A 27,285-nucleotide genomic window follows, 5' to 3' on the forward strand; every position below is an offset into this window, starting at 1 on the left:
TGTTAATGGTTTTTAAACCTTTTTTATGTGAGGAGGAATAATTCAGTGTTTTATTGTGCTGCTGTGGACATATTATGCTTGTCTGACTGCTCAGGAGTGAAACAAGAACCTATTAGTGTTGGATAAAAGTAAAATACTTCACCTTTTTTTTGAAGTCTGCTTCTCCAATGACTTAAATGTGTCCCTTTCTCTTCATCATGTCACTCAGTTTGACAGAACATTATTTCTGTGGTTAAATAAATCTGTGAAAGGATGTGAAGCAATATGCACAAACCCACATAAATGTTCATCATTTACATTTTAATAAAAATCATGTTTTTAAGTTTTAGTTTTATTTAAGGTGTTGAAGTGCTTTTACATTTAAAATGATAGCATTTCTGTACACAGGCCAGAAGTGTATATCCACCACACATTTTACTTCACCATTAGTTTATTTTAGAGTTACTCTTTCGGTCACATATTAAGACAGACCTATTAAAGTTAAATAAGGTTTATTTCTGCTTTCATTCACTTTCATCAGTTTTAAATATCTTAACTGAACAGTTTGAACACTGTGTATTGCAGTAGATATGATGAACTAAAAAAAAAAAAAAAAAAAAAACATGCTCTAGCAAGGACACACTTCACTTCTGTCAGAAAATCAGAATTCCAGAAGAATATTCTTGCTTTTGCTTCCCAAAGCACTAATAAAGCCTAAGCAATCAAAAGCCCAAGCCACCAAATACCAACATAATGTATGTTGCATCAAAACCGATATAGTGAACACATTCAACATATTTCCTTCTATTTCCTCTCTAAAAGACTGTTTTACAATGACATTTTTTTTAAATAGCTGAGACGTTTATGGTAGTACACACTGTATATATTAAATACATCTCTATTAGTGTATGTCCATCCTTAATATCTGCTGCTGTCACACCCTCTCAAAACATTTGAAAAATGTAAAAACCTTATGCTAGCTCTTTTCAAATCATCATCTGCATGCCAAAGATGCTCCTGCTACATATACCAGCATTTTTGATAAAATCACTTTTTCACATTTATCTTTTATCAGTATACCCACTTTTCCATCTTACAGAAGCTTTAAAACTTTTTAAATTAATAAAATATAAATTATTCAGTTTTATATAAAGTACCAGTCAAAAGTTTGGATGCACCTCTTCTTTAAATTGTAAGTTTAATTTTAAAGACATTAAAGCTATGCAGAAATACATTCAAAATTATTTTGTAAACAAAACCTTTTTTAAAAAAACGGAATACAGTGGTATGGAAAATTCATCATTTTTATGTATCATATAGCAGATGAACACAGTGATATTTATGAAGTGAAATGCAGTTCATAGGATTTACAGAAAGTGTGCATGAATTTTTTAAACCCTTGACCTACATACACAGGTGAATTTTATTATGAGAAAAAGTAAAGATGATCTATTGCAAGTTTTTCTCCTCTTTGCATATTCTCTAAAGAGTGGCAACATGGGAGCCTTAGGACACAACTCTCAAATTACCTGAAAACAAAGATTGTTCAACGTCATGGTTTAGAGTAAGGATACAAAAAGCTCTCAAAGATTTCATCTGTCAGTTTTCACTGTGAGGAACATAGTGAGGAAATGGAAGAACCACAGGCACAGTTCTAGTTAAGACCTGAAGCGGAAGGACAAGAAAAATCTCAGATAATCAGAGGAGAAGGATGGTAAGAACAGTCATAGTCAACTCAAAGACCAACTCCAAAAGCCTACATCATCATCTTGCTGCAGATGGAGTCACTGTGCATCATTTAGCTATTCAGTGCACTTTACACAAGGAGAGTCTGTATGGTAAAGTAATGCAGAAGAAGTTTTTTTTTGAGCACACGCCACAAACAGAGTCGCTTGAGGTATGCTAAAGCACATTTAGAGGAGCCAGCTTCATTTTGAAATAAAGTGCTGTGGACTGATGAAAATAAAATTGAGTTATTTGGAGGACAATATGCATGGTGGAAAAATAACACAGCATTCAAAGATAAACATTTTACTGCTCCCCACAGTAAAATCTGGTGGTGGGTCATTGTGTGGGTCATGCTGTGGGGCTGTGTGTTCAGTGCAGGTACTGGAATCTTGTTAAAGTTGAGGGTCGCATGGATTTCAGTCAATATCAGCAGATTCTTGAGAACAATGTTGAAGAATCAGTGAGAAAGTTGAAGTTGTGCCGGGACCGGATATTTTAACAAGACAACGACCCTAAACTCTAAACTCTGCTCAAAATCTACTAAAGCGTTCATGCAGAGGAACAAGTACAATGTTCTGGAATGATCATCTCAGATCATCTCAGTCCGCAGACCTGAATATTATTAAAATCTGTGGTGTGATTTAAAGCAGGCTGTTCATGATCAGAAACCATCAAACCTGACTGAACTGGAGATGTTTTGTAAAGAAGAATGATCCAAAATACCTTCAACCAGAAGCAAGACTCTCATTGGAAGCTATAGGAAGAGTTTAGAGGCTGTTATTTCTGCAAAAGGAGAATCTACTAAATATTGCTGTAGTTTTTCTGTTGGGGTTTAAATAATTATTGCACACTTTCTGTAAATCCTATAAAATTATTTTCACTTCTCAAATATCACTGTGTTTGTCTGATATATGATACATTTAAGTGACATTGATTAAAAAAAGAAAATCGTTAAAAAAAAGATCAGGGGTGCCTGATATTTGACTGGTACTGTGCATATTTTGCAAAACTAGGGTGGATGTCATTCTTCCCCACAGAGGTGTCTGTGGTGCGTCATTGACCTCAGACACAAGGTCTAATTGGGAGGCAGAGGGCAGAGTAGACATTTGGTTGGAACGTGTGAAAGCTGTTTGCTCCTTGCCAGAGAGCCTGACGGCTCAGAGAAGCTTGTGATGCTGACTCATGGGCTGAGTCGTTGCCAGAGGCAACAGGCAGAAAGGCGTAAGGTGGTTCCAACTCTGTCCTCTGAACTTCCAGCAGCTTTTGCGAGGAATGAAAATGGAAATCAATGTTCCACTACCTTGTTTTTGTCTTACAAGCATTTATTTTAATGTTTGGAATGCATGCAAAAGAAGTTAGTGACAATATCCTTGATCTTTATGGGTATAGTGGGCAGTATATCATAAATATCAATGTATATTCACAATATGTATACTGCCTTCCCAAGGTCACAACATATTAATATTTAGTCTTTAGTCATTTCATTTCCACAGTTTTCTACAATAGGAAAACATTTATTTCAGTCCAGACCTGCATTAATTTTCCCCAAGATCTTGCAGCATTGTTGATGGTAGATTTGAAGCACTGCTCAAAGTCTTCTCAAGCTCATCTCAACGATTCTCAATGAGGTTAAGGTCTGGACTCTGTGGTGAACAATCCATGTGTGAAAATGATGATCTTATGCTTCCTGAATCACTCTTTCACAATTCCAGCCCCATAAATCCTGGCATTATCATCTTGGTATATGCCTGTATCATCAGGGAAGAAAAGAAACATTGATGGAATAACCTGGTCTATATTCAGGTAGTCAGCTGACCTCATTCTTTCAGCACATACTGTTGCTGAACCTAGACCTGACCAACTGCAGCAACTCCAGATCATAGCCCCGCCCCCACAGGCTGGTACAGTAGGCACTAGGCATGATGGGTGCATCACTTCAGCCGCTTCTCTTCTTACCATAATGCTCCATCACTCCATCACAGTCTTTATGCTAACTAGTAAATTGAAGCAATTTTGCAAGTTAGCCCCAATGATAAGTAGGTTTCATAAGGCTGCTCTGCTTCGTGGGAATGCTCTTACGTTCACTATTAAACATATCCCTGAGTTCTAGTGTAGTTTTTCTGCAATTTGATTTCATAAAACACTTGATCACCAATCAAGATCATTCAAGATGTTTCCCCACTGTCTTTTCACTTTTTAATATTTGGTTGGACAGTTCTTAACCCTATTTTAGTAGTTTCAGAAATTTTGCTTTTGTTTTCCCTGCTTGATTCGTGCCGATATAAAAAATGTGAGCCTTTTAAAAAAGATTAACATTGAGTCGTTACACATAGTTGTTTAACAAATGACTACTCAAAAGTTACTCACTGCATCAGTTATGGTTTAATAATTTGTTGCCTGCTAAGACATAATTACCCATGATTACCCATGCAGTAAGTATTCAGTAAGAGGCTGTTACCTATTTGCTTAATTAAGTCTTTGTCCAGGGCACCGAGTGGTCCAGCTGCCACTATAAGCGGGAGGTCGCAGGTTCGAACACCCGCTCATGCAGCTTTGCCATCAAGCCGCCGGCGCTCAGAAAGAGCTCCCTCTGGGTGGCTAGATGGCTAGATCACCCCTAGGGTGATGTCTGCAGCATAGGGCGTCTGTGAGCTGATGTATCGGAACCGAGCCGCTGCGCTTTCCTCCAAGTGCGCTGGCTGCTCGGTAATGCTGCATCAGCAGCAGTTCGAAAATAAGCGGTAGCTGGCTTCACATGTGTCGGAGGAAGCATGTGCTAGTCTTCACCCTCCTGGTGTGTGTTACTAGTGATAAGGGGAGTCCTAATGAGTGGGTTGGGTAATTGGCCCTGTAAATTGGGGAGAAAATGTGAAAAATTCTTTGTCCAGGCAGTGCATGTTTTGTAAATACATACAGTACCAATTAAAAGTTCTTACACCTTTTTATTTAGTGTTTTTTAGTGTCTACATTGTGAAATTAAAAATAAAGTCAACCAGACTATGAAGGAACACATAACTATACATTTAAAAATGTTAAACAAACCAAGCATTTTGGTACTCTTATCTGGGGTGCTATTATCTTGTGGTTTTTGAGGCTGGTAACTCTGATGAACTTATCCTGTGTAAAAGAGGGAACTCTTGGTCTTCCTTTCCATATCAACATACGGCATATCTCTTAGACATACATGGATATAAAGAAAATGATATTGAATATGGATGGTTATGCTTTTATTACTATGGGTAAAATAAAGCAGCAGTATTCAGTTCATTTGTATGTTTAACTCACTAAAATTATTCTTGTAATGTCAGCATATCTTATTTTTAGTCTTCCTCACTGATCAGCCACTGACCCCCCTGCCCAAGACACACACACACACACACACGCACACCCAAGTCTCACTGCATGGTCTTACCAATGGTGTCAACCCAGTCCAGACCTCTCCTTAACTTAGGATCTAACTACTTAAATACAGGTTTCCAAAGGATAGGGCAGGAACAGTATGTGTTCAAAGAAATCAAAAATCAGATGTCCAGCTCTGCTGATTGACACAGTCTTAAGGAATCATATGTATGACTATCTAAGAGCTTTATTGAATGACACCTCTGGAAATTCAGAAAGTATGTGATCTGTGCACAGAAATGTTTAAACTGGTAAATATAAGACAATATTACAGTTTTATTTGAAATTAACTGACATATTGACAACATATTTAAAGGCTTTACCATCAAACAAATTAAACTGCCAAACATTTAAAAAACAAATAGAAAAAAAAGAATAATTAATAAATTGCTGTCTTGTGAAAATGCCCCTGCAAACAGCTTTTAAACTGCAAACCTAGTCTTCCCATTTGCTTATTTATTTATTTTACATAACATGCAGGCACAGTGCTGACAGTTTGCTTTCAAAATGCTTGTTATATTAAGCCTTGATTACAGAAATTAATTATTTATTTTCATCATCAGGTCTTCTCAAACTGTCTGTGTCGCAGCATTGTGCCGCATCTTTTCACGCCTACAGAAGCTGTTCTCTTCAAATGGAGAGACCAGGTCCAGTGGTCAGGTGTCTGTCTACCTGTGCGTGATGTCATGGCACAGCTGGGCTTTGAATTGTAGACACAGGGCTGGCAGTCGTGCTCTTCTCAGAGGCGGCAGATGTTTAGCATTCTTCTAAGCTACTGTTTGCTGCTGCTGTGGTGTCAGGCTGTCGGTGGTCCTTTGGGAATTGCCGTGTCTGTGGTGGCGCTGCACTATGACAGAGCGCTTTGACGTCCTGCAATCCCAGACTTGAAAAGAGACGCGCATAATTGCACCTTCTAAATTTACACGCCGTCAGTGTGAGTGCAGGCCTGACGATGCGCCAACCCCTCCATTTTACTTTTACTCCTCCTTTTCTTTTGTACTGTTGCAAGAGCGCATAAGACCCAGTTGACTGTATGTGTGTGTGTGTGTGTGTGTGTGTGTGTGTTTTTGTGTGTGTGTGTGTGTGTGTGTGTGTGTGTGTGTGTGTGTGTGTGTGTGTGTGTGTGTGTGTGTGTGTGTGTGTGTGTGTGTGAAACAAAGGGCAAGCATATCTGTCTCTTCCCCTCCGTCTCAGTAATGAGGGTGGTGGGAGATTTAGTGTTTTTTGGCACACTGTGTGTAGTGGTCTCTCTCTCTCTCTCTCCTTCTGTCTTCCTTTCTTTTTATCTCCCATTTTGTTTTTCTTTCTTTCTTTCTTTCTTTCTTTCTTTCTTATTTTTTGTTCTTTTTCACTCTCTGTTTATCTTATATTTACTTTCTCTTTACCTATTTTTGTCCCTTTCTTTCTTTCTTTCTTTCTTTCTTTCTTTCTTTCTTTCTTTCTTTCTTTCTTTCTTTCTTTCTTTCTTTCTTTCTTTCTTTCTTTCTTTCTTTCTTTCTTTCTTTCTTTCTTTCTTTCTTTCTTTCTTTCTTTCTTTCTTTCTTTCTTTCTTTCTTTCTTTCTTGTTTTTGTGCTTTCTTTTGCCTTCTCCGTACCTATTCCAGTCCCCTTCTATCTATCTGTCTTGAACTCTCTCACTCACTTTTCTTCTTTTTTACTCTTTTCTGTCCTCTCTGTGTTCTCATTTTTATTTTTATTTTGGTTTTTACTCTCCTTCTTTCATTCACTTCATAATTTCATTCACTTTCATTCATTTCATAATTTCCTTGCTCGTTTGGATCCCCCCCCATCTCTTTTGGTTTCCCTCTTTTTTTCTCATGCTTTCTCCTTCTTGTTTTTCACTTTCCTTCACTTTTATCTACCTGTATATATCTCATTGTCTTGCTCTCTTGGTTTCCTCTACACTGTCTGTTTTTCTCTTTTTCCTGTTTTTTTCCCCTCTCTCTCTCTCTGCAGGATAGCCTCCTCTGCAGTAAGCGTCCATCACAGCTCAACAGCTGGAGGCCAGTTTCTCTTCAGTCTGACAGGGCTAACAGAGCAGCAGTAGGTTTTTCACAGGCAAACCACAGGTCTCTCGCCATCTGCCAGCCTCTGTTCAGTGGAAGCACAGCCAAATGAAGTCTTTTGAATGTTTTTTTCCCAAAGATGTGACACACAGCGTTTGAGCGAGTAAGGTCAAAAAGTGGATGTTTTGCCACACACTAATCTGCAGAGTCACTTTAGGTCAGGGTATTTTAGTTTAAACCCAAACTGCACCATAATAGACCGTCCAGCACAGCAGCCTTTAATACAAATTACTGCTGAGGGAAATGCACATTAGTAAAAGGACCACAATGGCACAGAACAAAGGCAATCCGTAAGTTTATGTCTATAAAATGGCCGCTACAGTTTTGAACCTGAAGTGTGAGATGAATGATTCTAACAAATAATGGAATCCTGTAGCTTGATAATTATTGTAGAGTTATTAAAGGTCATTTTAAAGCCTACGTTTATGTCCACAGATTTAGTCATTGTTTTATACACTTAACCATTTGTCCTCAAACTGGTGCACATTGACCCTAGATAGCCCACATTTTCATTCTCTCCCTGTAGTTGAGTTGGGTTTGAGTAATATCCACAGAAATGTCAATATTCTACCTTTATGTGTCCACAGGGCTTTTTTTTTCTATCGTTCATCAGACTTATTTAGATGTTCCTTTAGAAATGCTGATGCTGAATGGTATGGTAAGAATGCAAGGAAGTTAAGTTAAATGGTGCATCACCATTCCTGTCTGCTAAATGTTTCTGGAGATCTTTTGTAGTCAATTAAAAGATTTAATGACACCACTTTACTTCTATCCATTAGCATGCCAGCTTTACTCACTTTGCAAGTAACTGTGATGCTCTTCTGCATTTCTGCGCTAAAATATCTCAGAGCAGACAGCATTTTAATCAATCTAACCGTTAATGTTCTTTATACACTCTGAGACTGAAGCTGCTGCTGCTGAAGCTGTAAGAAATGGAACTACAATCCAAATCAGTAGTGTTTCCCATTTTATCTTTATAGAAAGTTTATGGTCCAAAACAAGCTACGGACTGGAATCTGGATTGATATGCGCATCGACCTTGTCCATCCAATATCTGCTACCGCAGGGGTCGGCAATAGGCCTCACATCTGGCATGTGAGGTTGTTTGAACTATAATAAAGGGTAATGAAAATATAAAATAAATCAAATGTTTCTCTGGCGAGCTTTTGTTTACAATCCACCCCTGTCTTTCTGTTGAGCTCTGTAAAAGTTTAGTTTTTGCCCGTTGTCGTTTTCCTGCTCATTCTTGGGCTCCCTATCTCCTCATAAGACCGTTTTTCCCAGCTGTGTCCCAATTCACTACTTGGGGCAGCGATAGTGTATTAGACAGCACCCCCGTCGACACAGGTTCAATCCCGCGTGAGGAGCGGTGTGTTTGTTCATATATTTTTTCAGGATTTTTTGGATTTACTTGCTTTGAACTGCTTTCAACTATTCTGCAAGTGCTAGTCTGTAGCCCTCCACCCCATTACACTTCATTTTACACACACCCAAACCCACCCCCTCCAACTCCACCCCCCCACTTGTGGCCCGCCACAAAAAGACTGGGAAAATATCCAATATTTAAATATCCAATCTTAATTGCTGACCACTGTGCTACAGTATGTAAATGCTGTCAATATTGAACCTGTTACAGATATTGGATCTGATTTCAAGTACCAACATTTCAGTTAATCTTGAAATTAACTGATGTTGTGTTGCTCAGCATTATTACAAACTATGTCAACATATACCTGTCAGCATTTTGATATCTTTTGATAGATATGCTTAAGATGTTGAAAATATGTTTCATCTTCTACTCACTTAACTATTCACAATAATGGGCATTTTAAACACACCCTGACCTTTCCTTTGGACTGTATATTAGCTAGATAACCTGCACTATAGAATAAAAGAGTGATGATTGGCAGTTTAGAGAGTTTTTACAAACTAAAACTTTTGCCTTAACCTGAATATGACACCCACTTATTATTGTATTGTATTTATATCCTCATTCAGTCTCTCCTCCCTCCCTTCCTCCCTCAGTCTCTGTAGAGCACAGCAAGCTTCACTAGATTATAGGAAACATGACCAGAATAATGCAGTTGCCTGTTGTGTGTGTGTGTGTGTGTGTGTGTGTGTGTGTGTGTGTGTGTGTGTGTGTGTGTGTGTGTGTGTGTGTGTCACAAAAAGTATAGACTTTCCTACAGGCTTAAAAACACCAAAAGGTTACTCTGGTGTTACTAAATGTGTGCTAATCAATGAATGCTCATCTTTCTGACCAGCATAAAAATTAGTCTGATCCTTTAATTCAGTACAAAGACAATGTGAAGATAAAAAAAATCCATCATCGTATTGAGCTGTGATGAAGACTGACTGAGATTAGTGTGTCCTCTGGAGGAATCTCATTCCTTATTGATTTTGGGGTGTGGACAGCACACGCTGCACATGGACTGCGCACGGTAAACACTGGAGCTGGGTTGAGTTTGTGAATCTGACTGAATCTGCCAGAATGGGTTTAGACACATGGATACACCTACACATAGAATGGTTCTTATATACTGTATTTATGTATTATTATTTGCAGTGCTGTATATCAGAGCTGTCAGTAATGACCTGCCTATTTATAGTTCTGACTCAGCATCTTAATAGGGCTCACAGATGGGATTCACAGATGGACTTGCTTTTGTGCTCTGCATTATTGTATGGCTACATGACCTGATTGACCGGACCAACTCCCACATGGGCAGACTTCACACTTCTGACAATTATGCCAAGTAGGCCAAATCATGAAGCCTCAAATAGCGCTTTTCCACCAACGTGGAACCGACAATGTTCTAGTTTTAAACCAGTTTGCCTTGTTTCCACCAACAAAAGTAGGTTCCAGAACAAGGAACACTAATTTACAGCAGGAACCAAATAATACTAGGTTCTACAGCGCGAACTTGACAACATCTGTGGGCATGTCTGTTTGTACAGGAGCACCACCGCTGTGCAGCGCCCTCTGTTGATAACATATGATGTGACGTTTGGACGGTTTCAAAAACTAGTGGAAACACGGGCTGGTTTGCTGAAAAGCACCACAGTTTTTAAAAGCCCGAACAGAACTTGCTCTTTTGGTGGAAAATTGCTAAACGTTTCTCCCCATTGTCCTACTGTTGGTATGATGTCCTTGTAGTGCAGTGTTTCCTAAGCCTGGACCTAGTTCTGTGCGATATGTAGATAAATATCATGGGGACGATAGAAAAGTGTCTATCGTGCTATTTACCTTCTATAGTCCCTATCGTTTCTACAGTAATTTCATCAATTATTCATGCAAATATATAAAGTAGGCTACGATGAAATGTATTGGCGTGGTCACTTTGCATAAACTCTGTTTATATAAGTGATGATGAAGTAATCTTCGCAAAAAAGCTTCATAATGTGGTTTTGCAATGATATTATTTTTGTCATATTTTTATTTTTGATATAAAAAAAATCCATATCGTTGTTTTTTTCCCATATTGCCCAGCACTACCTGGTCCCATAGCTCTCTCTCCCTGCATATCTCTTTCTTCACCTAGCTTTACACCAGATGTAATGGGAGAACTGTCTTCTCAGCAAATTATGGTCCTGTGCCTTAGACATGACAGACAAACAGTCCATCAGTTATAGCTGTAAAAAAGTTATAACCAGAGCTATAAAAAGAAAAGGTACCATATTTTTCACACTATAAGGCACACTATCATATATATATATATATATATATATATATATATATATACATATATATATATATATATATATATATATATATATATATATGTGTATATATATATATGTATGTCTATATATGTCTAGTTTCATACACAAGACGCACCAAATTATAATGCACATTTTGCTACACTAGTACGGGACAGGGGTGTCACCATATTTTCCTTCTAATTCAGCGGGTGGTAAGACCTGTAAAGCTTAGCTAAGCTTAGTTCAGTATACAAAACTGTAATTCTTAAATATATATATATATATATATATATATATATATATATATATATATATATATATATATATATATATATATATATGTTAACATCAAATTAGCACTGGACTTTAATCTACATAGATTTATCTCCTGAAAACTGTTTATTTGGGTGAGTAAGGCACTTCTGTTTATTTACAACAAGCTTAGATTTCCAGATTTCCACTAAGTCTAGCCGCAGTTAGTGGCTAATGCCGCCCGGCAGTGCTACACTGAGGATCCCAGAGTGTTGCGGTAATCCAGGACAATATTAGTTAGCGCTTCAACCCACATAACTTGTTTTAACACTGTAAACACGCAGGCTACAGGCTATGCGGTTAGCAGCTAATGCTAATGCTGTGCTAGCCGGGGTTAGCAACAGAGCACAGGCCAATAATACTCACCACTGAATGCAGTTAGCATCTAAAGCTAATACCGCTCCAGTCTCGGGTCTCTGGGCTCGAGAACTAAAATGAAACTCCTGTTTAAGATATTCCTGTGTTTAGAGGAGTGACTTTACTGCTCCTTACAACCTGGCTGGTAAAATTTACACACAAGTTGCATTGGATTAAAGACGCACTAACAATGTTTGGGAAAATTAAAGGATTTTAAGTATGCCTTATAGTGCAAAAAATATTGTATAAAAACATTGGTAGAAATGTGTATCTATTAATGTTTGTCTTGTGTTTCTATTAGTAGTAACAGTGACAGTGAAGATGAATGTTTGCAGATAATTTGAGGTTGATAAAGAGGAAACGTCACTAAGGGCTATACATACAGTTTATGTTCAAACATTTCTTGGAAAATAATTAATTATTACAATAACTTTATCTAATTTAAAATTCCATTTTGAAAGGGTGTCATGTTCCCACTCTTTAATAAGTCAGGAAATCTTTATTGGGTGAGAGAGAGTGTCCGTGTCTGGCAATCACTTTATTTTCACTATGCCAGGTGTTGTTGTGTGTTATTTACAAGCTTGGCATGTAGATGTGTTTTGCCCAGAATAGTTTTTGATGCTGCTCTGTAGTGTCCAGGGCAGATTGCTCCATGGTATCTGTAACAGGGTGGTTCTGATCAGCATTTCTCTCTGAATAAACATCAACAGTTTTGGTGGCAAATATGTTTACTGCTTTCATGATACTTAAATTTTTATTTATTTATTATTTTTCTCCCTTCCGTAGTGCTGGGTGGTAAGGGTGTGCCATATTGTATTGTACACAATAATATCGCCAACATTTTTGTATATGGTGAACTATATTGTACCCTGAAATATCATGCCATGTCATCCACCCCTAATTATCACATCAGGGTACTTATTTTTTGCTGTTTTTAGAAAAAAAAAAAAAATTACACTGTTTTCATTACATGATATATCTATCATGTAAGAGACAGATTATATCATTAATCTTACTTCAGTCCTGGATATATAGAGAAATTTGTAGTGCATTATTAGTATCATGACATTCTAAATCATCCTGTTACAAATCTGATACAATTCTTGTATTTTTAATATCTCAGTTAGGGGGTGTGCCATATCGTATTGTATGCAATAATAAAATACATATATATATATATATGTATATATATAATGTGTGTGTGTATTTTCAAAATAAATATATATATATATATATATATATATATATATATATATATATATATATATATATATATATATATATATATATATATATATTTATTTCGAAATGAGGCTTTAATATAGGTTTGTGACTTACAGTACTGTAAGGAGTACATATAATATCAAACACAAAGCATTTAAATTAAGGCTTTACTTACTACTGAGTTTACGTTGTCATGTAAAATGTAGGTATTCAAAAGAGATATTTCTCAAATGTTCTGTTTTGCAAGTTAAACATGAGTTTAATATTAAATTACTATATGTTATTATTGAATCTATTAGGGGCTGTTTAGCTGTTTATCATTTTGTCACAATGTCCTTGGTTCTCTTGTTAACAAATTATTCTTCAAGCTACAGTACTAATATATTCAACAGGACTGTAGTTACTGCTCTTGATACTATTTTGCACCTTGTATCCAGAGTTTTATGAAGTTTTATCACTTGTGCTGTATAAATGATTCTCCACTCAGGACTGATTCCGGGCTGGTCTGGGGACAAGAGGAACTTTTTTCTGAGGTGTGGATTGATTGCGCAATTCTTTCGCTCTCTTTTTTAATAATTGTGAAAGATTTGGTCCTTTGTTGTTCTTTGTTGTTTTTTTTATTTTACTCAGATAAAACTCATACGATGAGGAACAGCAGCAGGAGCTCCTAATATAAAGTTCTGTTCTCATGTCACATAATGTTTCTTCAGGTAGGACAGTGTTTGACTACACAGAGCTGAGCTACCGTCACTCCAGTGTATTAGCTTTTTATGTTAACTGAGCTGTACCAGTATTCTTCTTCGGTGGTGCTGTTCTATGCAGCGCTCTGTAGCACCTCTAGCGGTATGGAGGTATGTGAAAAATGCTTACCTTAGGAGAAATTAAAACCAGTATACCGGATGAACCGATATACTGCCCAGCAGTAGTTTTTTGTATTAATTAATTTGATAGTTTCAGAAGTTTTACATACTTTTAAAGAGATTTCTCTCTTATGTGATGTGTTTCTTTGCTTTTGTGGCTCCATCTATTTTATTTGTCTCCTCTTTTGAAGCTGGAATTTCATAGCTTCTGCCAGAAAGGTTCAGGCTGGGTCTAAAGGTGCTCGCCTTGTATCGTGGCTCTCCGTCATTTCAGCTGAGACATGAGCAGGATAAGGTGGTCCCTGCAGAGCTGGATGTCCAAGATAACGGCCAGCTGAAGTTTTTAATAACACTGAAGGTCATCAGCCTGTTCGACCTTATTCTGTTCCAATGCCTGTGCCACCAGGTCTAGAGTAATGGCCCAGGCGAGTGCATGCTGGCACAATTGTTGATTATATTTGATAGTACTAACGGTAGAAAATAACATTTTTGAAAGTATTAAATGAATACATGAAGCCATAAGTATCCGTATTGAAGTAATAATATTAATATTGATAATTAAATTCACTTAATCACATTTACTGTGAAAACACTAAACTTACTGGACAAAATGTTTATTCAGGGGGAAAATGTGCCCTGTTTTCTGGTTAGTTAGGCTGCTGTGTAACCTCAGTGAAGTTGGTCTGCGGCAGCACGACTAGTCTTCAATCTTCCGAAGTTCAGTCATGTGACTCCTTTGCTGTGTTCCCTCCACTGGCTTCCTGTTGCCACCCGCATCTGATTCAAAACCCTAACTCTGGCCTACAAGGCAAAAAAACGGACCAGCTCCTTCATACTTGATGGCAGTGGTCAAAGCCCTATCTGCACCAAGAGCTCTTAGAGCTTCCAGTATGGCTCGGCTCGAACCTCCATCCCTTAAAACACACAGAAAACAGACATCCAGACTCTTCTCTGTGCTGGCACCAAGGTGGTGGAATGAACTTCCACTGGTTGGCAGAACAGCAGAGTCACTCGCGGTCTTCAAACGTCGACTGAAGACGCATCTTTTCAAAGAGTTCCTAAACTAATTAAAAAAAAAAAAAAAGTTCCTAGGGTTCTAAACATGATCAAGCTCTGTGTATTTCTTGATCCTACTCTACAAACTAGCTTTGGATATTTAAAGTAACATCGAATCACTTTTGTAAGTCGCTCTGGATAAGACCATCTGCTAAATACCTTAAATGTAATGTAAATGTCTGAGAAAAAGGACTAATAAAATCACCAATAGTAGTTTGTACCTTCAAATGATTCAAGAAGTGGGATTTCAGTCAAAATTCATATTAAATTTTCTGTGATGTTTGAAACTGAGGGCGCTTTTCCACCGGCCTGGTACCGGTGCTGGTGCCAAGTTCCCAAAAGGTTCTGTGATTTTCCACCCCAAAAGCACAGGTTCTCGAACAGAAAGTCACACAGTCTTGCTGGTCTGGAACCAGCGTACCTGTGACTCAAGTGGACAAAGGGTGGGGCGTTCAAGTTTCCAAAAAATTTTTTTCAATTTGGACTTCTGTTTCCGGTTTATGGAACACGCCCACATTCACATACATAGTGAGTGACTCCTTAAAGCAGTGGAAACACGGCCCAGTTCTTAAAAGGTTTGCAGATTTGCAGGAACCAGCTGTGGCTCAGACTCCGGCACCAACACTTTGTTGGTGAAAAAGAGGTACATATGACAAACTGTCATTTATAGGAAATTAACCACACTATAGATAAAAGACTTCACAGTAACATATTTTACTGTATCACAATATAAGTTACATTTTTGTTTATTTTTATTTGCTGATTACTGGTAGCTAATAGCTTTCATCACTTTAGATACATTAGCTTTAAAGCTCTAGCCCAAAAGTAAAGAAGCAAACTACTATTGAGGTAAATGCTCTTAGGTAGAAAGGCTTTGAATTAGATATTTGGATGTTTGAATTAAGTATTTTGAAAAGTGTTTCAGATATTTTTTATCTATGCTGACAGAACTTCTGCATGCACACTGGCAGGCAACAGATCACCTCCATGTCACCTCCAATTTGTCTCTTGTGGGTGTGGGTGTGGTCGTGGCAGCTCACGGTGTTGCGTGTGGACATGTATCGACATGTCCGGTTAACGCAGAGGCTAATCTACCAAGCTACTTATTAAGCCATCTGCTGTGCTCATATTTGCATAATTTGTCCTTAAACTGCCCCTGTTTTTGAGTAAATATGCACCATATTAAACAGGAAAGGAATAATCAGTGGTTATAAGCCTCTATCGGGTTGATATTGCTCCGAAGAATTTGTTTGGCCAATTAGTGTACAATGTTTCTACACAGAGTCATAATTCATTTGCATAAAGTTGAGAAAATCTGTTGCCTGCCACCATAGAAACTGAAGTGTCACCCTGTCTCTTGCCAGTGTGAATGCAGAGTCCTAGAGTGTTCAAGACAGTGACCCGTGTGTTTGTATTTAGATTGTCTTCACAGTTGATTTTCTGAATAAACATATTTTAATTTAATGTGGTAGGGAGCAGCGTGTAAAAAAACTGTTTAAACAGTAAAACATCTTTCAATGTATATTTAAGGCCTAAAATAAGACACCACCCGCCGACAGAAGAACACTCTGTACTTGTGTAACTCATGAAGGGCAGACAACCTCAGGAAGGCTGGAGTTGTTTGCAGCAAACTTTTTTTCAGAAAGATGTCCCTGTAAAACCCTGCTCTATAGTAAAGCACTTCATTCATCTGTAGTGGCGGATTATTCATGTGCGTCAGCTACAGATGTGCATTGCTCCAGAAACTGCCAGTGGCAGAGTGATTATAGATTTAGTTTTGAGACGTTAGAACATCTGAGCCTTTTTCAGCCTTCCTAATAACTGTAATAACTGAGCCATATTAAGCTGGAATGAAACAGCGCTGCTTTATTGAATTTTCTCCTCATATAATTTGTTATGGTGTTCTGACGGAAAATGCTAACTTTGGAGAAGTTTGTTTGGAACTTGTTCAGAGTTAAGGAAATTCCTTACAACTCTAGAATATTACATACTGAATATTTAGAAACTGTTTTCTGCTTAGCTCAAATGCAGTTGATCAGGCAAGACGTGTTTGGGGTCTTTATCAGTTTAGTTTTCGGCTTATTACATAATGTTTTTCTGTGTACAGCTTAAAAAAAAATGACAGACCACTTAAAAATGGTGAGTTTTATCAAATTAAAAAACTCTGGAATATAATCAAGAGGAAGATGGATGATAACAAACCATCAAACCAAACTGAACTGCTTGAATGTTTGCACCAGGAGTAAAGGCATAAAGTTATCCAAAAGCAGTGTGTAAGACTGGTGGAGGAGAACATGCCAAGATGCATAAAAACTGTAGTTAAAAACCAGGATTATTCCACCAAATATTGATTTCTGAACTCGTGAAACTTTATTTGAGGTCTAAAAGCTCTGCATCTTTTTTGTTATTTCAGCCATTTCTCATTTAAAATAAATAAATGCTCTAAATGAAAATATTTTATTTGGAATTTGGGAGAAATGTTGTCTGTAGTGTATAAAAAAAAATAAAAAAAAAACAATGTTCATTTTATTCAAACATGTACCTATACATAGCAAAATCAGATAAACTGATTCAGAAACTGAAGAGGTCTCTTATTTGTTCCAGTGCTGTATATAGTGATATGCTGCACAGTGTCAGAAGGACACATTTTTGAAAATATAGACCAGCGATTCCCAGCTCAAGTCAAAGCAAAGAAACAGATTGAACATTGAGCATGATCTGAGAGTAAATTTGTCTACCGTCACCCAAGCCTTTGAAACTCTGATCAGATCAAAAGTAAAGTACATGCCCAGCTGTCTCACTGACTTCCACTAAAGACAGGTTAGGTGAAAGCATCTTATTTTGTAGCCTCATTTTTTATGCAGATATTTAAATTTATTGTAGTGACCTTTATACTCCCTAGCTTCTTTCTAATTGACTCTGAATGCAGATATATGCAGAGATGTAAAATATATAATTTTGTGGTAAATTTGTTTGGTTTGTATTTTGTAAAAGTGGGTTGTGACTTAATGACCATGAGAAACGTTCTGGTCTGAGACCAGTTGAGAACCCCAGTCATAGGTTATGTACTAATGGAGAAAGCATGTCATGGGAAACTGGATTGACTGGAGAAAGAAAGGTTTTGTGGTTGAGTTTCATACTGTAATGTCTCTAATGACTTCAATAATAATATATTTTTTTCATGAAACTATTTAAAATATTTTGTTTTGTAAAGGAAGCTGTCTTAAAGTAGTAGGCGTGTCTCTTTTTAAGGTCTATTGTTTACATTTTTTACCTTTTACCTTACCTTTTTGTTTTTCTAATAATGCAGTCTGATTCCTTCATATATTTTGAAATTTTGTGAAACAATGTGATGGCTGTGAATCCAAAAGTAATCAAAGCTAAAAAAGCAGACGTCAGGCATGTCTTGGCTGATGGACTGTGTTTGCTGTAAGGGGAGTAATGTGTACATTTGATTTTCTGTTGAACGATTCCTTTAATATTTGCGTTCCCAGCTGAGATGGTGCAGATTGAGTTGCAAGTGCTTGGGAAGTGTTCTTGTTCTTAATAAGAGCTCTGCCACCAGCTGCTCATGACATCTCTGACACGTTCATCAAGCGAGAACAAACACGCCTGGCAGGCTGTTTTGAGCCGCTGCACACCGCCAGCAAAGCAACACGCTGTTGAAAAGGAGAACCTTGCGCATTGTCACGAACAGCTGGCTCAGTGAGTGCGGCCCTCAGATCCAGGGGCTTGGAAAACGTTTACTGCCAGACTCGTCACTGGGGTGGATACACTCGTTTAATAAAGAGACTTCAAATCTCTCTTTCTCACTCTCTCTTGCTCTCTCTTTCTTTCTCTGTCTTTATAGCATGGATGATAAGTCGAATCTGGTGTCCATTCCATGGGATGAGCAGAGGCACAGAGACATGGACTGGTGTGAAGATCCTCAGTGCAGGTGGGCACCTCAAATCTTGAAATATACAATCAGTTTGATTTAAATATTTATCACACTGTATGATATAGTGCTCCTATAAGCACAATAATAAATAAAATAATAAATCATGTGAGCAATAAGAGATTTTTTACAGTAAAATCTCCAGATCAGGCCAGAACAGATGCAGACAAGCACATCTAAAATTAATTTTCATTTAAAGTAGTTTAAAACCTAGTAGTTCAAGCTCATTTACAGAACCAAGTCTGAGTTCAGATTTCTACTGGATCCTCCGAATTTCATCAGCAGCTTGAATTAACATCATTAGCCTCAGATTGACCAAACTAGATGTTAGATGATAATACTGTTAAATTTATATTGAACACAGTAATTTAAAACCACTAATTTGTGATTTAATGTTATTATAATTTATTCTAGGGATAGTGTTTTACTGAGCAAATAAACACTTACTGCCCAGATAACGGCACTCAGTGTTCCGTAGGCAGTAGGGACAGTTACTCCCAACAAAAGCTCTATATACAGTATATTATGGACTATACTCTATAAATTAACGTCTATTTTCTGGTCTATTTTTATACATAAGGTGCACCGGATTATAAGGATTGAAAGGCACTTTAAGCAACACGAGTAAGAAGTGGGCAATAGTGTTGCCATGTTTTTTAATGGGAAAGCTGGAGGAAGCGCTCAAGTACACAAACTGTAAAAAAAAAAAAAAAAGTCAAATAAATGCTGGATGTTGTTATACACAGATTTCTCTCCTGAAAACCTTTTATTTACAGTAAGGTTAGATTTACAATATTTTGTCTAAGGGTGAATTTCCAGTCAAGTTTCTCCAGCAGTAAGGCTGGGTGCAGCATCATGTATACATTTGTATACTGTATTTGTGAGCGTGTGCGCGCGCATGCGTGCGTGCGTGCGTGCGTTTGTATTTTTTCTTATGTTATGGAATGCAGTGATGTTGAATGTCTGCATTGTGCAGGGCGATGGTGGAACCGTCTATGGTGGATGATCACTTCCTTTATGAGGAGCAGCCAGAGCTGAAACGATTCTGCACAGTCGACCCACCTATCTCTCTCCTCACTGACTGGTACCTGACCAGAGCACAAGAGATTGAGCACAACTCTCGTCAGGTAACACACACTAAAACACACACACATAAAAATGTAATGCAAACAGTATAATGTAAAAAATTATAGTGAATTTATGATAAATATTAAATATTGACTGGAATCCATGAGACCCTCAACTTTAACAAGATGCCCAGTACCTGCCCTAACCACACAGCCGATGGATGGAACCGCCACCAGAAGTGTACCCTCCAACCGCCCTCCAAATAACTCAATTTTAGTTTCATCAGTCCACAGCACCTTATTTCAAAATGAAGCTGGCTTGTTCAAATGTGCTTTAGCTTCAGCATACCTCACGCGACTCTGTTTGTGGCGTGTGCTCAGAAAAGGCTTCTTCTGCATTTCTCTCCCATACCACCTCTCCTTGTGCAAAGTGCACTGAATAGTGAACAATGCACAGTGACTCTATCTGCAGTAAGATGATGATGTAGGTCTTTGGATCTGGTCTGTGGGTTGACTATGACTGTTCTCTCCATCCTTCGTCTCGGATTATCTGAGATTTTTATTGTTCTGCCACTTCAGGTCTTAACTAGAACTGTGTCTGTGATCTTCCATTTCCTCACTCTGTCCCTCACAGTGGAAACTGACAGCTGAAATCTCTGAGAGCTTTTTATATCCTTCCTCTAAACCATGATGTTGAACAATTTGTTTTCAGGTCATTTGAGAGTTGTGTTTAAGACCTCCCATGTTGCCACTCTTCAGATACAAATAGGAGAAAAACTTTTTGTTTTGTTTTTTTGATTATTGATTTAGGGTTTTATATATGCACATATAAATATGCTATTTCTGTGCATAGAACAAATGTGTTTGTTTTAAGAAAATGTGTCAGCCTATGTTATTTTTTGTGTTTGAACCTCATGTGAACTTTGAGTACAAGTATTTAGTGACTTACCGTTTAGTCAGAAAAGTCTCTGTATTAGTGGTAGCATGCTCATTTGTTAGATAAATGTACTTGTACTATTTTTAAATTGAGCTAACATCAGTTACAGTGTTTAAAACTATGTTATTTAAGCTTTCTCAGTAAAAAAAAAAATCTGAATTTAAAGTTTCTGAGTATCTTCTGATGCTATACAATGCTATATGACTGGTATAAAGGCTTTTGTATGTTTGTTCACAACTTAAGCAGTATAACTAGACAAAAGGCTTTGTAGCATAAAACACTTTTACCCAACTTTTAATTTACTTTTGATAAAAAGAACATGAGAGCTAAATTTAAATGAGGTCTGGGGGATGTGTGTCTGTCAACTGCAGAGAACTCTGCTGCTAATTTGAAAAAGCCCCTTCAGGCCAGGCACGGCTCTGCATCCCTGAAACCAAGCAGGAAACAGTGTCAGCGAGTCTCTACGACTCCAGCATTCTAGGACAAGGTGCTTTTCATTTCTCGTCATGCGAAAGCATTTTAACAGGACAGTTTTCTCCTTAGACATACTGAGAAGCAAATTGTTACTTTTAATAGCACTAGTCTCAGCTCCAGCCCCCTCACGTTCTGCAGACATGTCTAATGGCATGAGAATGTTTCTTTTTTCAAATCAAGTCAAGTGGATCTGATTGGGAGTGGTGGCTTCCATAGGTTCCAGTAATATTCTGCTTAAAATAGGCCTCTTCTGCATGACCATATAGAGAGTTTGCCCTTTAGAAAAGCACTTATAGTATGTGCTGGGAGGTTTGTATGCTTTCAAAGTTTCTCAGATTTAAAATGGATGTTAAAAAGGAGATATTTAAAAACTTTATTAAGGCCTATACAATTGCTTTTGGAAGTTAGCCTACATTTAGCTATTTTGCTATGTTTGTGTTCACCAGCACATGATCAAAATTATACAGAAAACCACTTAATGCTGTATTTGGGTTATGCCCCTCAGCAAGCGACTTGATTAGATTCTTTTCCTTCTAGCGGAATTCAGTTTAAATATTTGATGGCTCATTACTCTTGTCTGTTTCACCTTTAGTGTGTGTCTGAGGGTATTTGTATGTTGCATCATTAACTGGCATCCAGGTTTCAGCTGTTTAGCTGATGGTTTGATGTTATGCTGAAGAGACATGTCCAACTTGTGAGTCTATTGTCATCCTTCTCAGATCTGTTCTGAGCTTCTTGTACTTTCCTGTTGTACAGTGAGTTTAAATAATGTTAAAAAATGTAGCCGAGCACGCTTATGTCACTAACTGCTCAGTGGGCTAGCCGGTGTTGTGCTGAATTCAGCAACCCCCACCATGAAAAGCACCCTCTCTTGGGAGCGCATCTTCTTGATAAAAGCAGAGATTATCCACTATAACTAAATTTTTTAGTAACAAAAGTAACACATTTAGCTTTGAGGACAGATCTGCACACTCTTGGTATTTTAATCTCAGTATATTCATGAGGTAGTGTCACCTGGAATAGTTTTCTCAAAGTCTTAAAGGAGTTCATGGGAGTGCTGAACAATAGTTGCTGCCTTTCCTTCACGCTGTGAAGCTCCAGCTCATACCAAATCACCTCAAATCACCATTTCAGCTAATCAGGTTTAGGACAGGGGATTGTGGAGGACAAACTGATTTTTTGTTTATTACATAATTCTGTATAATTGGAATTATGTATTAATTGTTTTTGTGTCTTTAATATTATCTACAATATAGAAAATAAAGTACATAAAAAATAAAGAAAAACATTGAACAAGAAGTCTGTTTGCACAGACAATTCTAGATCCTCACTAGCCTCTAATTCTTGACACTCACTGCACCTTCCACTGTGGGTGGTACTGTTTTTTCTGTAAGGTATTTTTAGTACACATAACACAGTGGTTTGAGGAGTGTCATAACTACTCAATAAAATTCGGAAACGAAATGTCGCATCTATCCTCACCATCTATCAGGTCGCACTCGAATTCCCATAATTCACATTGCCTTGTCATGAACATGTTGGCCAGTGTCCAACGTCGCTAACAAGATAACTCTTCATAGCATGTAGAGGTGTGGGTGTTCCCAAACCACCCCTGAGATATAAAACTTTATGATAAAGTTGACAAAAGTCATTATACGATAGAATCTATACTGGATATAATCTAAAGTAAATTATTGATTTATACAGGATGTTACACAATTTTCTCAAATGTCTTGAATGTTTTTTTTTTTCTCTCTCTTAGTTTTAAATATAAATTGCTGTATTTCAGCTGCAGTTTACCTTTGTTGCCCCTCCACTTGTCAAACCAAACCTTGAGGTACGCTGGTTTAATTCTGTTTATTCAGTTGGTTTCTTTTGAATACTTTCCTTGTTCTTTTTGAACACATTTTGGCTTGGATTTCAATAATATAATACTGCAATAATGACATAGACATCCCTCAGGAAGCAGCTCAGATTCCACAGCAGTGCCTGTATCACTCCTGGTGATGGAGCAGCTGGAATTCTGAGCTTTAATTGCTTCTACAAGTAATGTTCCTCAATATTGCCAATCACCATAATTTCCAATTACTGCCTGGTAGGTAAAGCCAGACTCAGGACAGGAGTACAACTCTTACCACACACACACAAAAAAAGAAGGTGGACCAAAAAAAGTGTCCCTAAAAGAATACTGCAGGTGTTGTTAATTTGAACAGTCGGTGTTTTAATTTAACATGGTGGGATATTTCCCCCACCCCCACACTTACACAGCTCTGTAACTTTGCTTCTAATTAAACCTGGGAAATGATCACTTGTGTGAATGGGCTAAGTAAGGTGAGTTTAGAGAGAGTCTTCTCAGAACTCACATCTCTCTCTCTCTCGCCGGACTACTGCTGAGAGTGCTGATGTTAATGAAGTGTGAGAAGTAAGCGCAGGCCTCAGTGAACATACTAACCCTCTATAGAACAGCTCAACTCATGTAGTATTATCCTGCTCTGTCTCTATCCATTGCTGTCTTACACACTCTTTCGCATTCTTATTAAACTTAAAGAGTTCTGTCATTGGCTGCAGTACTCGTATCTAGGCCCACCTCAATCCCACTCAGCTCTGGATTCTGAATTTCATACTCTGTTTTAGTAAAATCTGAATGATGATGAAATGTTGAAATGCTTCCCTTTTCTCACTTTGTAGTTTCATAAGCCAGTCCCCAGTGTTTTTTTCTACTTTATGTGGCCCCATTCTCCCCTGTTTGATAGAAAGGGGACATTTGATTGAAACCACATATATCATGTTTGCTCTTGTTGACTAGAAATTAGACTAGTCACTAGAAACTTTATTTTTGATAGATATTCAGTTCACTGCATGTTCAAATACTTGTGAAGACCTAATACATGTATTTAGCTACTATTAGCTGTACGTATTGCTGACACTAATGTGCTGATGTACACACACAGCTTGTCTTGTCCCTGTAGAGAAATGCAGATAAATATGCACATATTGTTGCCAATTTTAAGGCCAGTATTCTCTGGAATGGTGGTGCTGTGCTCTTTGGAATGATGGCAACTTTTTGATGGACACTTTTTGAATACACTACTGGAAGAAATAATAAATAAAAATATGTCTCAAAACTTTTGTCACTATAGTAAATAATGCATTGGTATGTGTGCAGAGTGTCTGAAATTATTCATATGCTGGCAAATTTTAGTTTGCCATTTTAAGAGAAGTCACAGAGTGCTACTCTCGTCAAACAGAGCAAAATTTGTGTTATGATCTTTAGAGGTAAAACTGACTAAGATTTCCAGAGTATATGAGTTTGTGCATTTACAAGGGCTGCTACTGCAAATTGTTTCTCTTCTTCTAAATTGGTTTAGTTCTTTCCGCAACATGCTCAGTCTTAGCAAAAGGTGAAATTAGATGTGAAAGAGCATCGGACTGGTTTAAAAGCATTTTCAGAGACTTTTTCCACATCTTCTAGATTATGGTTAGTATTATTGTCAGTGATTTGGCCAATATTGATAAAAGCATCAGTTGTTAAAATGAATTAATACTATCAACCAGTCAATATGTCCATTAGGCCCTTATTAGTGCCTTCAGTTTTGAAATGAGATGTTCACCAAGCACTTATGGATCCCTTTGTATGTTTATTTGCCTATTTCTATTGATTTTTCTTTAGCATTATATCTGTTTAGATTGCTTTATCCTCCATGCTCTCATTCTTTGCTTTTTACACTCTATCCCTTGTGCTTGCTCTTCAGACTTTGAAAGGGTGTGAACTTGAGGGCAGAGCTCAGAGCTGAAAGAGGAGGAAAAATATATAGACTGGTTGTAATTAAAAGGTGCAAAATCTGTTGATCAGGGTAGTGACTTGCTGCTTGTTTAGCCGTGAGGGAGCAGAAAGCTCTTTTGTGCAGAAGAAGATCGATACATCGTTATTTGACTCCTCTCTAATGACCAAGTGTAAAAGACAAGCTCTGTGAGGGTGTTGTGGTTTCTTCTGTCTGTGGGGTTACTAGTGTGTGTGTGTGTGTGTGTGTGTGTGTGTGTGTGTTTGTATATGTATGGCTGTTGTGTGTTGTATTGACTAGCTCACTCTGTGGTTAATGTCAATAAAAGCAGGTTTAATGGGAGCTAAGCTTGACTATGCTGGATGCCAGAGCTGGAGGCTTATGGCCTGTATCAGGCAGAGAAAGCTGCCACAACATCCAGACATATATCTGCTATTGATTGGCCTAAAGCGCTGTCCGTCAACGAGTGGAAAGATGTTTATTGGCAGTACATGATGTGAAACACCAAGCATTGATTTGCTGCTCAAGCAGGTGGACTATTTCGATCGCCATTACCTTTTCTTTTCTATTTCTTTCTTTCTTTTTTTTTTCTTTTTTTTTGTTGAATGTGAAAGCCATAAACCTGACTTTTAATGCACTGACTCGATCTCCAGCCCGGAATGAGGGTTAGAAGCATGTGCCTCTCTGTGAGTCACAGGAAGCCAGCCACCACATCTTTTTGAGTAGCTACTACTAGTAATAGGGAAACTGAACACGCTTGGAGGAGAACAATATGTGCTAGTTATTTTACCCCAAGAGATTGTGGGTAATTACGCTCAGACCATTACCTAAATCTGAACCTCAGCAACACATAATTAATTTACATTCCAGAAGCTACTGGTTTTCAATGATCTCTCAATTTCCTTTTATCATAACATTTGTATAAGCACAGAGTCCTATTTGATTTGTTAATGACCAGGCATGTGGTCATGCAGAGTTCTCATCTAAAACATCTAGAGAATTTGGTGTGTTCTCTTTAGTAGGACCTCAAAAGTACTTGTTAAGTAAATCTCTTGTTAAGTCTCTAGAATTACTTTTGGCTGCTCTTCCTATTCATACCATCAGGCCTCTGATCCATCAGAACATCTGATCCAAAAGGCAGCACTTTAACTTGTCTTTAATTTGTAAAAGTTTACCCATGTTGCTGCTTTCTTGGTTCCAGTTGATTCAGAAGACTTATGTTGGTTTACAGAGTCAAATGTGATCTAGCTCCTCTTTACCCGATGATCAAAACTGATATACCTTGTGATTTACCTGTGATTAAACCTGAACTGTCCAAAAAACAAACAAAAAAAAAATCCTTAGAGCTTTATGTGTGGCTTGACTTGACTTACCATTCTTTAAGGTGCATGAAAGACAATCATACACAATTTTCTGTCCTGGGACCAAGCTGCTGGTATGAACTCCCCCTGAGGGTAGGAACTGCATAATTACCTGCTTTCTTTAACCCTTGAGGACACATCTCCATCGAAAGCTCTTAATAAAGCCCTGATATCAATTTAACTTCTATTTTACATGCAGTTGAATTGTTCTTCTACACGTTTGCCTTATAGTGTAGTAATCTCTACATTCATGTTGCTTTTGCTAAATTGATATATTATGCCAGGTCCACACTACATGATTTAAGCCTAGTTTTTCAGTTGCCGATCCACCACTGACTGATCGCTGACCATTTACAGACGCCCGGCAAATATTTGGCATGCTAGATATCTGTTCCAGTCGGCAACTGCACCCTCTGGCATTGCATTGCTAGTTCTCATGTGCGTTTAGTTCTGGTGTGTTCTCGTGACGAAACACATGACATTTCTTACTGTGAGAAATGGTGTAAATTGTGACCCCGCGTCAATGATCAGTCATGTAGTGTGAAACTCAACAACTGAAAGACGCGTGATTACAGCACAATCAGTTGTGTAGTGTGAACAGTACAGCGACTGATGACTTAAAAGGTTGTGTAGTGTGAACTTGACATTGGGTGCAAATAATATGGAAGGCCAAAGCTATAGTTTTATATAAGTTATATCTACCTTATGATCTTACCAGCTGCTAATTAATGGCAATGCAAAACCTACATTAATCATTAATAAGTCATTTAATCAAACAGTCACATGATCAGTGTAATACACAGTAATTTGCAAACTGTATAATCACTATCTGTGTAAACAAAACATCATGTCAGGTGATATTTATTGTTGCAGTACACTGATTGAGGGGCAAAATGACATATATGTACTTAATTAATATTTAATTATCAAACTTGTGGAAAAAAAAAATACAGTTATATATTTTTAGTCATTTAGAAATGTGTCCAGCATAACAGTATAACATACTAAGCCCTGATGGCAGGCTAGATGATGGTAGAACAAATA

General features: G+C 37.7%; 1 protein-coding gene across 2 annotated transcripts in view; it reads left to right on the top strand.

Moving 5' to 3' along the window:
• Positions 1–27,285, top strand: part of nbas (NBAS subunit of NRZ tethering complex) — a 353,782-nt gene that overhangs the window by 74,469 nt on the left and 252,028 nt on the right. For both annotated transcript variants that reach the window (XM_049479822.1, XM_049479826.1), the window contains exons 22-23: positions 18,534–18,620; positions 19,597–19,747. In XM_049479822.1, coding sequence (XP_049335779.1) covers positions 18,534–18,620; positions 19,597–19,747 — 238 coding nt within the window. The remainder of the gene's footprint in view (positions 1–18,533; positions 18,621–19,596; positions 19,748–27,285) is intronic.

Source organism: Astyanax mexicanus, chromosome 1 (assembly GCF_023375975.1).
Source record: "Astyanax mexicanus isolate ESR-SI-001 chromosome 1, AstMex3_surface, whole genome shotgun sequence".
In the NCBI taxonomy this organism is placed as follows: Eukaryota; Metazoa; Chordata; class Actinopteri; order Characiformes; family Acestrorhamphidae; genus Astyanax; species Astyanax mexicanus.